This window comes from Pan troglodytes, chromosome 6, assembly GCF_028858775.2.
Source record: "Pan troglodytes isolate AG18354 chromosome 6, NHGRI_mPanTro3-v2.0_pri, whole genome shotgun sequence".
In the NCBI taxonomy this organism is placed as follows: Eukaryota; Metazoa; Chordata; class Mammalia; order Primates; family Hominidae; genus Pan; species Pan troglodytes.
Window position 1 is genome coordinate 27,397,462 of NC_072404.2, and position 15,879 is coordinate 27,413,340.

The 15,879-nt window shown below is 38.3% G+C and overlaps 1 protein-coding gene across 1 annotated transcript in view; it reads left to right on the forward strand.

Annotated features, from left to right (window-relative positions):
* Positions 1-15,879, forward strand: part of DNAH11 (dynein axonemal heavy chain 11) — a 363,428-nt gene that overhangs the window by 31,442 nt on the left and 316,107 nt on the right. The window contains exons 9-12 of the mRNA XM_063815260.1: positions 7,434-7,550; positions 13,606-13,743; positions 14,054-14,178; positions 14,750-14,945. Of these exons, the coding sequence (XP_063671330.1) occupies positions 7,434-7,550; positions 13,606-13,743; positions 14,054-14,178; positions 14,750-14,945 (576 nt within the window). The remainder of the gene's footprint in view (positions 1-7,433; positions 7,551-13,605; positions 13,744-14,053; positions 14,179-14,749; positions 14,946-15,879) is intronic.

Genomic DNA, 15,879 nt, shown 5'->3' on the forward strand with positions numbered 1-15,879 from the left:
CCTGAGATTATAGTTTCCATTTGGTGGAATGGAAGTTTGAATCCAGAACTCTCAACCACAAGCCCTGCATACTTTTGTTTTCCCTCCCTCCCTCCCTTCCTTCCTTCCTTCCTTTTTTTTTTTTTTTTTTTTTTAAGACAGAGTCTCACTCTGTCGCCCAGGCTGGAGTGCAATGGTGCGATCTTAGCTCACTGCAACCTCTGCCTCCCGGCTTCAAGTGATTCTTCTGCCTCAGCCTCCTGAGTAGCTGGGATTACAGGCACACACCACCACGCCCAGGTAATTTTTTTGTACTTTTAGTAGAGACGGGGTTTCACCATGTTGGCCGGGTTGGTCTCAAACTCCCGACCTCAGATGATCCACCCGCCTTGGCCTCCCAAAGTGCTGAGGAGATTACAGGCGTGAGCCACTGCACTGGGCATTTTTTTTTTTTTTTTTTGAGACTGTTTGACTCTGTCACCCAAGTTGGAGTGCTGTGGCATGATCTCAGCTCACTGCAACCTCTGCCTCCCAGGTTCAAGTGATTCTCCTGCCTCAGCCTTCTGAGTAGCTGGGATTACAGGAGTGTGCCACCATGCCCAACTAACTTTTGTATTTTTAATAGAGATGGGGTTTTCCACCATGTTGGCCAGGCTGGTCTTAAACTCCTGGCCTCAAGTGATCCACCTGCCTCGGCCTCCAAAAGTGCTGGGATTACAGGCATGAGCCACCATGCCCAGCCCCTGCATTCTTTTCACTGCACCACTCTGTTAGTATTTATCTTGCTTGTTGCATCCTTATTGAAATGAAAGGAATAAGTTCATCTGTGGGAACTCACCTGAGGACCTGTGGCCTGAGATGGAGTGATCCAGGTTGCTGTGTCTGTTTTTCTGCTGATTTTCAGTGGGAAGCTTTATTCAGGTGCCTTGTTCATCATGATATCAGAATCTAAAATACATTTTAAAAGTAGTTATTTAGTTCATCTGTACTGGGTTGTATTCTAATTCCTAGAACGAGTCTATTGTTCTGCTGTCACTCACTGAACTATTCTTTTGCTATTTATGTAGTGTTTTCTCAATAACAGATTTCATCTTTATTAGTCATACACAGCATTTTCATGTTTTGCCTGCCTATTATTCAAGATTAAACGAGTTATTTGGCAACCTTCCTTAGTAATTCTTTTGGAAAGGTAACATTTGTAAAAAGTTAGTCCCTTTCTTCTCACCCTATGGCCTTTTCCCTAGTCTTCCATTTTTCCTCCCCAAAGGCATCTCTATTAAAAATTTCTTATATGATGTTCCAGAGATATTTGGTGCATGCACTGGCATGTACATATATTTATTCCTTTGTTTTCTGCTTTTGCATTAGTAGCATTTATACCTTGCTTTTATCCCTTACTATATTTTGGCAGTCATTCTGTGTCACTACAATAGCATTGCTCATCTTAAAACAACTGCGCATTCCATCAGATTTATATACTAAAGTTTATCTTATTTATTTTAAAATGTCATTTAGTAGATATCGTTGTTTAAAATTTTAATGAGAAACTTCTGCTTCTGGAAAGAGGGAGATGTACTTTTCCCTACTGCTCCCAGTAAGTGCGACTAAAACACTGGCCATTATACAGTAGCATGGCTCACCTGTCACCGAGACTCCTCTAGATCTTGTTGCTGCTGAGTATCCTACCTGCCAGCGATGGAGATTGACTCTGAAGCTCCACCATGGTATTATCCCTTGAGGAGACCAAACAGCTGCTTGGCAGGAAGTTAATTACCCAAGAAGGACAGCGATTCGTCTTGTACAGGATTGATACATATTCCAAGGATGTGTCTTCCTTGCCTGCCTGAAAGGCCTCAGCAAGCACGGCGGCCACAAACAGCCCTTGAAAATGTCTATTGCAGGAAGCCCAGAAAGGAAGCACCAAGTTGGTTTAAGGGACTGTTCTTGGGGTTGTAGGGGAGAGGAGATAAAAGGAAGCCAAGATCTGAGATCCCAGAAGATCTTAATACTGACTCAAGACTCTCTTGAAAGATGTAAACTCTGATAGAGGGTATGGATAATATGTTTGATCCTTTCTAGGGCTTAAGCCAAGACCCTATCAAGCAAGTAAGTGGGAGATTATGCTTATAAACAGCTCTTTTGAAGTAAGACAGATGTTCTCCTTGCTTCTCAGAATATTTTAGGCCAAAGCATTTTGTGGGCATAAATTAGCCTAATATCAGTGTCAATGCTATATTTCAGCTTACTCGTGAAGACCTGGTCTTTGTGCTGTAAGCAATTAAGAAAGACAGAATTCTTAAGTGTATTTCAAGGAAATGTAAAAACAAAGTGTTCAGTGCACACTTATGTACATATATTATGATGTTTATAACAAAAGTGTGAAAACATACATGGGAAAGATTGAAACTTACTTTGGGGTAGTGGTTTTCTGGGCAGGCAGGAAGAGAAATGTGTCTATGTGTGTTACTACTTATTTCTGAAATAAAATAACAGTATCTGAGAAAAACAAAACAAAACAAGAAAACACTGGCCATTATATATAAAACAGACATAAGAAGACTCTGAAAGGTGAAAAGAAAAAGGCAGAGTGGCTAAGGATATTGGGACTCAAGAAACAACAACGTGATGATGAGTTCCCTGGATTTTCCTGTTGCCTGAAGTAATCCAGACTTGGAGCTGAAAACACTGGCAACCAGGAAATGCCAGTGGGCACAGACCATAAAGAAGCCCAGTAAAAGCCTGATCTCTCCCTAGCCAAAGGCTCAAGAAGGAGAGAGCTTAACACAAAAGAAGATTTGTAAGCCATCAACTCTCCACTCTAGCCAAACACCACGGAAGAAACTGTGCCCCACCCCTCCCCTTGCCAGGAAAAGCTGAGTGGGGAGCCTAGACTTACACCCTGTCTGTCTGAAAATGCTCCAACTCCCACCCTTGCTGGGGTGATGTCAGAGATGACCACATAGGGAGCCATGATTTTCATCCCTGCTGGCCAGGAATGAACTTCATTCTCTGTGGTATCCAGAGACCATGTGGGAATCCTGGATTTCCTTCTTCACCCAGCCTGATGTTGGAGCAAACCTGATGGAGAGTCCAGACTATCACCCTGAGGCCAAGTGGTAACAAGGCCACCTGCACTTGTGGCAGCAGTAGAGCCCACATGGGGAACTGGAAGTCCCAACCCAGCGGTAACAAGGAGCCCCGCCCACCCTTGGGGGGTGAATAGATGCCGAGTGGAGAACCTGGACTTCTGTCTCTATTGTAATGAGGCTGGAGCAGCATCAGAGAAAGTCAGCAAAAACAAAAGGTTTAAATAAGAGTCAGAGTCTTATAACAATATGAAATTTCAGTAGAATATCAGTTAGTATACCGAGAACCAGGAAGATCTCAACTGAGTGAAAAAAAGACAATCAGTAGATGCCAATACCAAGATAATAGAGATTTTGGAATTACTTGAAAAAGATTTTAAAGTAGTGTATTAGTCCATTTTCACATTGCTACAAAGAACTACCTGAGACTGGATAATTTATGAAGAAAAGAGGTTTAATTGACTCACAGTTCCACAGACTTAACAGAAAGCATAACTGGGAGGCCTCAGGAAACTTACAGTCATGATGGAAGATGAAGGGGAAGCAAGGACCTTCTTCACATAGTGTTCAGAGAGAGAGCAAAGGGGGAAGTGCCACATACTTTTAAACCATCAGATCTCATGAAAACTCACTGTCATGAGAACAACAAAGAGGAAATTCACCCTCCATGATCCCCTGTAAAATCAAAAACAAGTTAGTTATCCAAGATACAATGAAGGTACAGGTATTGGGTAAATGTTCCCCTTCCAAATGGGAGAAATTGGCCAAAACAGAGGGGCTACAGGCCCCGTGCAAGTCTGAAACCCACCAAGGCAGTCATTACATCTTAAAGCTCCAAAATTATCTCCTTTGACTCTATGTCTCACATCTAGGACACGCTGATGTAAGAGGTGGGCTTCCAAGGCCTTAGGCAGCTCCACCCCTGTGGCTCTGCAGGGTACAGCCCCCACAACTGCTTTCACCGGCTGATGTTGAGTGCCTGCAGCTTTTTCAGGTGTATGGATCTACCAGCTGTCAGTGGATCTCCCATTCTGGGGTCTGGAGGACAGTGACCCTCTTCTCACAGCTCCACTAGGCAGTACCCCAGTGGGGACTCTGTGTGGGGGCTCCAACCCCACACTGCCCTAGCAGAGGTTCTCCACGAGAGCTGTGCTCCTGCAGCTGACTTCTGCCTAGACATCCAGGTGTTTCCATACATTCTCTGAAATCTAGGTGGAGGTTCTCAAGGCTCAACTCTTGGCTTCTGTGTACCCACAGAAACATGTGCCAAACACAACTGCCTACCCAACGTCTCCACTGAGATATTTCATACACATCTCAAAATCACATTCAGATCTAAACCCCTGCCTATCCCTCCCCAAACCTACTCTTGCCTGTCTCTCCAACTCATTAAATGGGCTACTTAGTGAGAAACCTTTGAGTCATCTGTAATCTTGCTCATTTTCTCACAACAACCATCCAGTTCTTTCAGCTATGCCTTGAAAGTATTTCCAATAAGCACTTGGCTTATTGCACTTGCCTCCAAACTGCTCCCTCTTCCCCATCTTGGCTTTCTTAGTTTGTTCTCCACACGGCAGCCTGAGTGCCTTTTAGATACTAAGTCAAACCATGGCTTTTCTCTAATTACAACCCTTCAATAGCTTCTCATGATGCTAATAAAGGCAATTATGCAGTTTTCAGAATACAGCAACATTTTTATAATGATTTCTGAACAATACTAGCACATCATTTATTCTGTAATATGTATTTATTGAGAAACAGCTATGTCCTGGGAACTCCATTAAATGTTGGTACTGTAATTGTGAAAGAAAAATAAACCTGGCAGTTACACTCAAGAGATTAAAATCCAAGGGAGAATGTAGATAGGCAGTTATCATATGGGTGCCCGGTGCTGGGGTATGAAGAGTACAGAGTGCTCTGAGAACATTTACATAGGGCCCCTTTCCAGAGGAGGTGAAATGTAAACTGAGACCTGTAACATAAATAGAAATGAAGCAGGTGAGAAGTGGGTGAAGGAGAGAGACAATGTGATAAGGCTCTGTGGCTGGATCCGAGAGTGTGAAATTGGGAGAGATGGCAGAATAGTTAGGAGCAGTAAGTGGCATCCAGACCACATAGGGTCTTATGCAATAGATTATGCTAAGACCTTTGGACGTTATCCTAAGAAACTGACAATTCTGAATTAAGATTGTGAGTTAAAGGATTCTAAATAAGAAAGTGACATGATAAGATTTCTATTTTAAAAAAGATTATTTAGTCTGCCATTGGAGGATGAATCAGAGATAGGACTAGAGGCGAAGAGTAGTTAGAAAGTGATTAACAGATACCCAGATGAGCAATAATGGTGACCTGGACCAAGGGCATCCTGGAGATGGAGGATAGTAGAGAGACTCCAGAGGTAGTTAGAAGAGCACTTGACAGAGAAGTCAAGGAGGTTGCCCAAGTTTCTATTAGGGTGTATAAAAAGAAGAGCAGCTTTGTAGAGAAGATAACAAGTTCAGATTTGTACTTGAACAAATTAGGTATGAATTTTTTGTGGGACTTTCCAAGGGAGAGGTCCCACGTGCAGTTCTAAATTTGTTTTCAGGAATGAGTGAGTGAGAAGGGAGGGAGGTGACAGAGAGATATCAGGGAGGGAGACTAGCATATTTTTCTCTCCCTGAGATGTTTATTTCTAAATGTTCAGTTAATGTTTTGTGACCTTAAGCCGTATGTTCTCTATTACCATACTAAGAAGAGGGATGTTAGGCGTGTTAAAACTTGTTGGGAAGTTGTGTTTACTTTATTAGCCAACGAGCCTTGAATAAAGAGATTGCTTGGCTCTAATTCAGAAGTGGAAACTTCCTCTTGATGCTAAATATAACATTGTGGTGTATGACACATAGTGTCCTAGAACTTTGCTGTTACACTGCTTTTCAGCTTGTGTGAAATTCAGCATAAGGTGCCCTCTGTTTAGGTTGCTATAACAAAACACGATAAACTGGGTAGCTTATAAACAACAGAAATTTATTTTTCAGGGTTTCAGAGGCTGAGAAGTCCAAGAGCAAGGCTCCCGCAGGTTCAGTGTCTGGGGAGGGCTACATCCCAGTTCACAGATGGCACTTTCTAGCCATGTCCTTACTTGGTGGAAGGATGGAGGAGTCTCTCTCAGGCCTCTTTTATATGGGCACTGATCCCATTCATGAAGGTCCCACACTTATTACCTAGTCACCCCTGAAAGCACCACTTCTTGATACTATCGTATTGAGGGTTAGGATTTCACAATAAAATTTTGCAAGGACATAAAACATTCAGACTCCAGCAGGTATATTCCTTCAAAGAAACATAGCCTCTGGGATCAGGAGCCAGGTTGCCTGGCTTTAAATTCCAGCCCTGACATTTACCAGTGGTGTGATTTTAGGTGAATCATTTAACTTCTCTGAGTTTGTTTTGTCACCTATAATGCAGAAAAAATTATAACCTACATGAGATGTTGTAAGAGGTGAGTTAATCACGTGAAATATTTAGAACAGAATTACTCACGTGCTAACGGTCATTAATTCTATTACCGTTGTTATTATTGTTAATAGATTGAGGCTCAGTTTACAGAGGTGGCAAAGGCCTTCATTGTGAGAAATCTGTGGTGTGTGCTTCAGAGGCCTTTTGACTATAAAGCACCAAAATGTTTCTGAAATCCTGGGACTTCTTTACTGGAGACTCAACTCTGATGCTATGAAGATGATAGTTATTCTTTCACTGTTTCATTCTAACTATGGGAGTGGATAGTTATGTATCAGGAGGAAACTGAGGGATGCTAAACGCATGCTAGTAAGAAACTGGGAAAATGTAAGAGTATTTGTTTCTTCTGTATCACTAATGATATTTTCTTACCTGTGGATTTCAGTTCTCACCTGAAGAAATAGTGTTTCCATGTAGATTTACAACTCCATGAAAAAACAAACAAAAACCCTTCCTATTTAAACTTATAGATGGACTAAAGTTATAATGAGGATAGGTTCTTTTTTCTTTTCTGAAAAACTTCACTTTTTCATTTATAATCAAAATGAATTGGGAGTAGGAGGAGAGACTGAGGCTTCTATGTGAGCATGTGAGCCAAAGCACTGCTGTTGAGGCCTGGGCCACTGAAAAGAATCGGGAAAGCATAGGGGAACAGTGCTAAGCTTTCAGTGATTCTGTAAGGTGGCACTTGGACAGTCAGTCAGATATAGCTCTCTCTTCAACTTCCCTGGAATGCTGCTGTGAAAAATAAATTTACTCAGAGACAGAGAGTGAGCGAGAGAGAGCTAAAGTAAGGTCACGCTTGTGTGATTGCTATTTTCGCTGTTGGATTATTTCCAATACACTAATATTTCACTTTGAATTTTACAGGAGTTTGAAAGTGATTATGTGGCATTTAAGTCCAAAACTCTGGAATTTGACAGAAGGCTTGGGACAATTATTTGTGAAGCTTTCCTTAACTGCAATGGCTTAGAAGCTGCATTTAAGGTTAGTTCTGAAGAAGCTATCATAAAAAACGTTTTACTAATGAATAATATAGGCTGTTAGATGAAAGGGGTGAATTCTCATTCATGTAGAGTATTAACTAGGTTAACTAGTCATATTCCCTTCAAATTCAGCTCACTGAATAATAAACTTTGAATAGTGTACTAATGAATAATGACACTTTGGATAAGATTATTTTAGGACATTTAGTTACTGTTCTTTTCTTGCATTCACAGTGTTTTAGCTCTCATTATCTTCACAGCAAATTTGGCCTGGCCAATGAAATATTGATTCAAAATTAAGTCACAGTGAAAAGTGAAAAATACCTTAATTCAGGAATTTCTTTTATTTACCATTGTTTAGATTGTTAGATTCATCTGCCTATTTTATTATTCTGACTGAAACAAATAGCAATTTATATACTGTATTTACCCAGGCATAAGACATCATTGATTATCAGACACACCACTATTTTGTGTAACAATAAAAAATGCTGCCAAATAATTATGATTTCATTGACTGCATAATGTATTTCAGTCACAGAGATTTTGAAACATAAAAGTATGCTTGTCACAGAATTGATGAAATACAGTTAAGAGTTATATAAAAGAAAAGCATCTCAATAGTGTCCCCAGATGAAAAGCTTATAATATGAGGAATAGGAACACCATGTAAAACTTGCTTGACAAAGAAAAAAATCACAAATCAAGTATAAATTAATAATTAGATAACGTCCCAAAAAAGGGATGGAGGGTTCAATATCAGAAGAAAAAGAGCTAAGAAATCATGGGTATAATTAATTGAGAATGGCAGTGCCAAACAATATAGCAGACACAGATTTTTAAGAGATTTTTTTGATTTTGACCTTCTAATGAATTGGCTAGTCAGTGGAGAAGACACCAGCGTTCTCTGGCCCCAGTCAAGCATTTTAACATAAAGAATTCATGAGGATCTGGATAGGAAGAATCAATATCATGAAAATGGCCATACTGCTCAAAGTAATTTATAGATTAAATGCTATCCCCATCAAGCTACCACTGACTTTCTTCACAGAATTAGAAAAACTACTTTAAATTTCATATGGAACTGAAAAAGAGCATGTATAGCCAAGACAATCCTAAGCAAAAAGAACAAAGCTGGAGGCATCATGCTACCTGACTTGAAACTACACTACAAGGCTACAGTAACCAAAACAGTATAGTACTGGTACCAAAACAGATATGTAGACCAATGGAACAGAACAGAGGCCTCAGAAATAATGCCACACATTTACAACCATGTGATCTTTGACAAACCTGACAAAAACAAGCAATGGGGAAAGGATTCCCTATTTAATAAATGGTATTGGGAAAACTGGCTTGCCATATGCAGAAAACTGAAACTGGACCTCTTCCTTACACCTTATAGAAAAATTAAGATGGATTAAAGACTTACATGTAAGACCTAAAACCATAATACCCCTAGAAGAAATCCCAGGCAATACCATTCTGGACATAGGCATGGGCAAAGACTTCATGACTAAAACACCAAAAGGAATTGCAACAAAAGCCAAAATTGACAAATGGGATCTAATTAAACTAAAATGCGTCTCCACAGCAAAAGAAACTGTCATCAGAGTGAACAGGCAACCTACAGAATGGGAGAATATTTTTGCAATCTATCCATCTGACAAAGGTCTAATATCCAGAATCTACAAGGAACTTAAACAAATTTACAAGAAAAAAACAACCCCATCAAAAAGTGGGCGAAAGATATGAACAGACACTTCTCAAAAAGAGACATTTATGTGGCCAAGAAACATGAGAAAAAGCTCATCATCACTGGTCATTAGAGAAATGCAAATCAAAACCGTAATGACATACCACCTCATGCCAGTTAGAATGGCGATCATTAAAAAGTCAGGAAACAACAGATGCTAGAGGGAATGTGGAGAAATAGGAATGCTTTTACACTGTTGGTGGGAGTGCAAATTAGTTCAACCATTGTGGAAGACAGTGTGGTGATTCCTCAAGGATCTAGAACCAGAAATACCATTTGACCTGGCAATACCATTACTGGGTATATACCCAAAGGATTATAAGTCATTCTTCTATAAAGACACATGCACACATATGTTTATTGCAGCACTGTTCACAATAGCAAAGACTTGGAACCAACCCAAATGCCCATCAATGATAGACTGGATAAAGAAAATGTGGCACATATACACCATGGAATACTATGCAGCCATAAAGAAGAATGAGTTCATGTCCTTTGCAGGGACATGGATGAAGCTGGAAACCAACATTCTCAGCAAACTAACACAGGAACAGAAAACCAAACACTGCATGTTCTCACTCATAAGTGGGAGTTAAACAGTGAGAACACATGGACACAGTGAGGGGAACATCACACACCAGGGGATGTCGGGGAGTGGGGGGCTAGGGGAGAGGTAGCATTAGGAGAAATACCCAATGTAGATGATGGGTTGATAGGTGCAGCAAACCACCATGGCACATGTATACCTATGTAATAAACCTGCACGTTGTGCACGTGTATCCCAGAACTTAAAGTATTAAAAAAAAGAAAGAAGTCATGAGGATCAAATAGTTCTTTGTTTTATAAGAACTCTTCAATGAAACTCAGGTGCCAGCCGTCAGCCGAAATGTACAGCCTGTTATAAAATGACCTGTAATCTCATCTCTTAGGTATAATTACTATTATATTTAATACTGCCACTATTTTTTCTTTGTCTAGATATGCATACATGTTTCTCTTTGACAAAAATGACATTATATTTTAATCCTCTACTGTAATCTTCACTTAACCAAGAGTCATAAAATTTTTTCTTGCCTTTATGACAGAATTCAAGTATTACTTTTTAAAATGTGTGATAGTCTATCATATTCTTTGCTACTGGAACTAGTTTTCTTCCATGCTTTTACAAATAACTAAAAAAAATGTAGAGTGAAATCTCAATTACAGAGGCTCCTGCCATTTTCAATTCAAGTCTCTCTTTTTCACAACCATTAGTATGAATTCTGTTATAGTACCTGTCAGTTAATGTTTTTTCTAAACAATTTAATCTCTTAGGTAAAAGGTTTTTTTCTTTAACTTTTCACATATTTGACCTGTTTACTGAACATATAAGATGAGATCCTACTGTCATAAGCTTGGCGGGGGTGTGGCATCATCTTACAGCTTCTGTGTAGATTGCCTTCCATGGTGACTTGTACAAAGTGGCGTTTAATAAGTACTTGAGGCTAGGTGGACTGACTGGTAGTTCAAGTAATGAAATAACATGCTGATGAGGGTAAACTGCTGCAAGTGTAATGGCAGAGGAAAAAATTACAAGGCTGTGTACTTAGAAAAATATTGCATCCATAGGGATAGAATGATGAGCTCTGACCATTTACTGTTGGTCCCTGGGAAAAAATATTTATAGATGGTTCTCTGAAGACGACTATTCCAGTACCTGCTATTGTCAAAGACATGGCCAGGAAGGGCACCGGAACTGAGCGCTATTCTACTCTAGTATAAAAGTATAGTACTTTAAAATCTGAAGTGCTGGTGCTCACCAAAAACCAAAACCAAATACTACTGAATGGCTCTCTAAAATTTACATGAAGGTAAACCAAAGTGTGTAAAAAAAATTGTCTAGAAAGGACTTCAGCTTTGAAAAGTATTAAAATGTGAAGTGTATATGGTTTAGGTGGCCACGGATTTTTTAAAATCTTTGAAAGAGGCGCACCTAGGAAAAATATAAATATGTACTACACCAAACAATGGCAATGGTGTTATGAAAAACTGTATTATGCAATGAAAGAGAAGTGGAGCAAAATTAAGGCAAACCTTGCAGATCTCAGATGTGATATTTAGAAAGAGAAGCATGTGGTGGGAATTACTCTTTAGTCTTGAAGTCAATGTGAAAGAAAACATCTCTCCTCTTCATAAAATAGCTTTTAGTTTTACTGTGAACAAAGAAGCAAGAGCTTGAAATGACCTTTACTCTCCTCCTGGAGGGTGATTTTTATACATTTTGCATGACAAACAATTACAATAATGTATACTGCCTAAAACATTGAGACTTTTCCTACTACTTTTTGGCTTTACAACCTCACCTCAGAGTATTTTCTCTATGTATTTTCTCTTGAAAACTTGGAGTTAAGGACCGCTAAGCTGGTGGGCAAGATGTGATGTAGCTAGGAAGCTTCTGGTATTCTTTCCATTGTGGTCAATATGATAAGTGTTTAAAAAATAATGTTGTGAAATAAATACACTTATCATTTCTTGTTGGAATATACTTTTTTGTTAAATACATAAGGCAATGTTTACTTTAGAATTTTTATTTGAAACCCAAACTCAACAAAACAATGGCTGTGGGAAGAAAGTTAATCATTTACATTTTGCTAGGTAGCCCTGAGTAGTAGATTTAAAAATATTTAGCAGTTTCTACTGTAGTTATAATTGATGTTACCAGAAAAAGTCAGAATGTGTTTGTCTAAATTGATCCCTAAGGTATAGTTATAGTTACATTTTAGTTTCTATAATTTTTTCATTGTAATTTTATTTTCAGTGAATGTAGTTTATGGAAATATTTGCAAATTTTTATTATGAAGCTGTTTTTTAAGTGAAACAAGTTTTAGGGAATACCTATTATTTCCTTAAGAAAAAGAACAAAGCCCCCTCCTTTGCCATATTGCTAAACAAGGCGTGACCTTGGATACAGTTTATCTACCACTGTAAATATACTTAGTTATTTTGAGATGTCTTCTTTCAGAGAAAATACCTATATGACAGGCTTAATAACTAACATATTATAAAGCCCACACAGAATGATCAGATAACAAAATGACATAACTTTCAATGGCGTATTAGCTGATGAGAAGCTACACACTGAAGCACAAACCCGAATGCTAGACTGCCTGGTTTCAAATCCCGGCTCCGCCACTAGCTGTTACGAATTTGGGAAAATCATTCCCTCCTTATAACTCAGTTTCCTCACCTGGAGTGTGTAATAATAACAGCACTTTTAAGGCCCTTAACATATAGTTCCTGGGACATAGCACTATAGAAACATTAGTTATATACAAATAAATGTTTTAGTTACATCATTTTGCTTGCAAGGAAAGAGCTATTTTATGCTAGCACACAGAAGAATCCACATTGGGTAGTAAACAAGACAAGAGACTAATGGGAATCCAAAATCAGACTCACTGGATAACTAAGCCTTGTGAACACCGGCAGTGAAGGTAAGTTTGAAATCTAGGGGGCTCCATTGACTGAGCAAGAGGAGTTTGTGAGACTCGACTCCTGCTTTGCTGGTCATGTGATCCTGTTCAGTCTGTGTGTCTGCTTTCTCCTGTCCCACTATCAGTTGACTTCCTCTGCTTGCTGGTAGTTTCTGCTCACTGATAATTTTAGCCAGCATGGATTCAGCCAGGCCCTGACTGTGAGAAAGAATCTTACTAGCTCAAAGCATTGATTTGAGCCAGGACATTCATGTTAAAGGAGTCATCCACCTGTGGAGTGGTTGTCCTTGTAACAGTCACCACGGTAGCCCCAGGACACTGTTGGGGGTGGCTGGGTCGTGTGGATGTACCAGCGGCCATAGGCATGCAGTCATGGTGACTGGCACATCTGGTATAATTATTCATGCTGTGACCTAGAGGGCCTCAATATGGATATATGGATATTTATATCTAAAGACTACATATGTAGGAGGGAAGAACAATAACAAGTACGTGAATCTTGTTTCTATTCTTACATCTGCAAAGCATCTTCTAAAATGTTACCTGGAACCCAACAGGAAATAGTATTAGCTGTGAACGGAAATTGCAGACAGGCAGTGGTTCCTTTCTGCTGAGAAAGGGAAATTATTTTACATCTAGAATTGGTTTATTGGATGTACAGAAATTTTAGGGAGATGCAAAAATACATTTTACATTTTGAAGCATCACAGGATGCTTTTAAGATTCTAAACTTTAGTCATGTAAGAGGTTTGAAGGGGAACATTATGAGCTGAGTGTTTGTTAAAAACTCATAGTGCTTAATGTTGCCTTCACTTTGATTTTTATAGCTTTTGACCATATTTGGAAATTTTCTAGAGAAGCCAGTTGTCATGGAAATTTTCAGCCTACATTACAGCACACTAGTGCATATGTTTAATACAGAGCTGGATGTGTGTAAGCAATTGTATAATGAACACATGAAACAGGTAAGTGGTGGATAAGGTTGGACACATTTACAATATCATTTAGGTGGATAATGACCATCAACTAGAACTCTATGTGATTATATCTAAAGATTAGATATAGGCACTACATTTTTGTGCTTTTATTTAACTGGTTTCCTCATGGAGATGGTAAACTTGCTTTAGGACTGTAACTCTTCTAGTAATCAAGTGATTAAACACATATGTTTTATACTACTGTAAAAATACCAAAATGAAAAATTGCTTACAAGGTTGGAAACCATTCTGACTAAATGTTCCCTTTCTTCCTCTTCACCAAAATATCAACTTGCAGATTGAATGTGGTCATGTAGTTCTTAACAAGAACATGCCATTTACCTCAGGAAATATGAAATGGGCCCAGCAGGTTCTCCAACGACTTCAAATGTTTTGGTCAAACTTTGCATCTCTCCGTTATCTGTAAGTAGTTAAGCTTAGGTCATGGCAAGTTATTCTAATGGTACTGGTGACATTTTATATAAGAGAGTGAGCTGTTCATATTAGCACTTAGGAAGCCATTGCCCTGTTCACTTCTCTCACTGGTTGGGTTTGTGGAGAGGGATTCATTCCCATGGTTTTGGAATATTTCTAATGGGACTCTTAGAATTTCATATGCTTACATGTTTTCTGGTCCTTTTTTCTTTTTCCTTGTCCTTTCCACCCACCATGTTTGGAGTTTCTTGTTATTGTTTTTTCCTTTTTCCAATAAATAACACTGCTTTTATTATGCAGTCTTTGTACCTTTTTCTTCTCTTCCTAGGAGCCAGTAGCTTGTTGCTATCGACATTTAGTAAAATCTTGAGTTTCATTCATCTTATAACTTTATCTTTTAAAGCAAAAGCAATTAATAGGCGCATAATTTGGTCTTGACTGTTTCTCTTCCTGGTTGTTTATAGTGCATTATATTTTATATATTGTATTACTGTACAATTATTAAGCTGAAATCTATCTAATATATGTATAAACCAGTAGAAAAACCTTATTCCTACAGATTTTTGGGCAATCCTGATCACGCTTTAGTTTATCAAAAGTACGTTGAAATGACCACTTTGCTTGATCAATTTGAAAGTCGTATCTATAATGAATGGAAAAGTAATGTGGATGAAATCTGTGAATTCAATTTGAATCAACCCTTGGTTAAATTCAGTGCCATAAATGGTCTTCTCTGTGTCAATTTTGACCCAAAGGTAGGGATTTGATTTTTTAAGATGATTTATAAGTGCCCTTTTTATTATAAGCATATTTCTGATATTTCCAGTCATTTGTAATTTACTTTTGGGAAAATGTCAGAGTTGTGAGGACTGTAACTGTAAACAATTTCTTACAGGTCTTCATTGTAGAGATTTGTTTCTCAAATTCTACTAATTACTCTATTAATTTGTATTGTAATTGTTTCTTTACCACGCCACCCTCACTAGATAATGAGCCACTGAGAGTAGCATCCGTTTCATTGCATCTTTATGCTCTATGTTTCTAGTTTAGTGTCTGGTACTTGGTGACACTTAGTAAATGTTAGCTCAACTGAATTGAATCATTTGTCTTTACCAGACAGTTTCTGGCTTAAATATATTCATAACATACACCAGTGTTTTAGTTAAAATTTCATCACGTAAGTTAAGATTTGGGGAATCAACAGAATACACAGAATGAAAGACATGTCACGTTTTTGATGAGCACTGGTAGATTTTAATTTATTGTCATTTCTTTCAAAGGGACCATAAGCTTGTATATGGTAATTAAATTGATGGTAATTTTAAAAAACATAAAACATATTAATATAAAAAATATTAAGTTAAATAATGTCCAGGATGAATATTATCTTTATTGAACAGGTCTTTCGTTAATGCGTGGTAAATCATGTAACAAAGGAAATTTCATATATTTTCTCAATTCTCATAATTTCATTACATGTTATGTAACAATGGGATTTTTGTTACCATTTATGTATGTGTATATAATTATACAATATGTGCATATATTTAATCAATACTAGATGTGCATGTATATATGTATGTATATGCATTGTATATATTTTAAACAAACGATCTCCAAGTCTGGCAGCTTGCTAGATATGAGACATAAAATAAGCTTTCTTTTCTATTTACCACCATGGGTATGCTT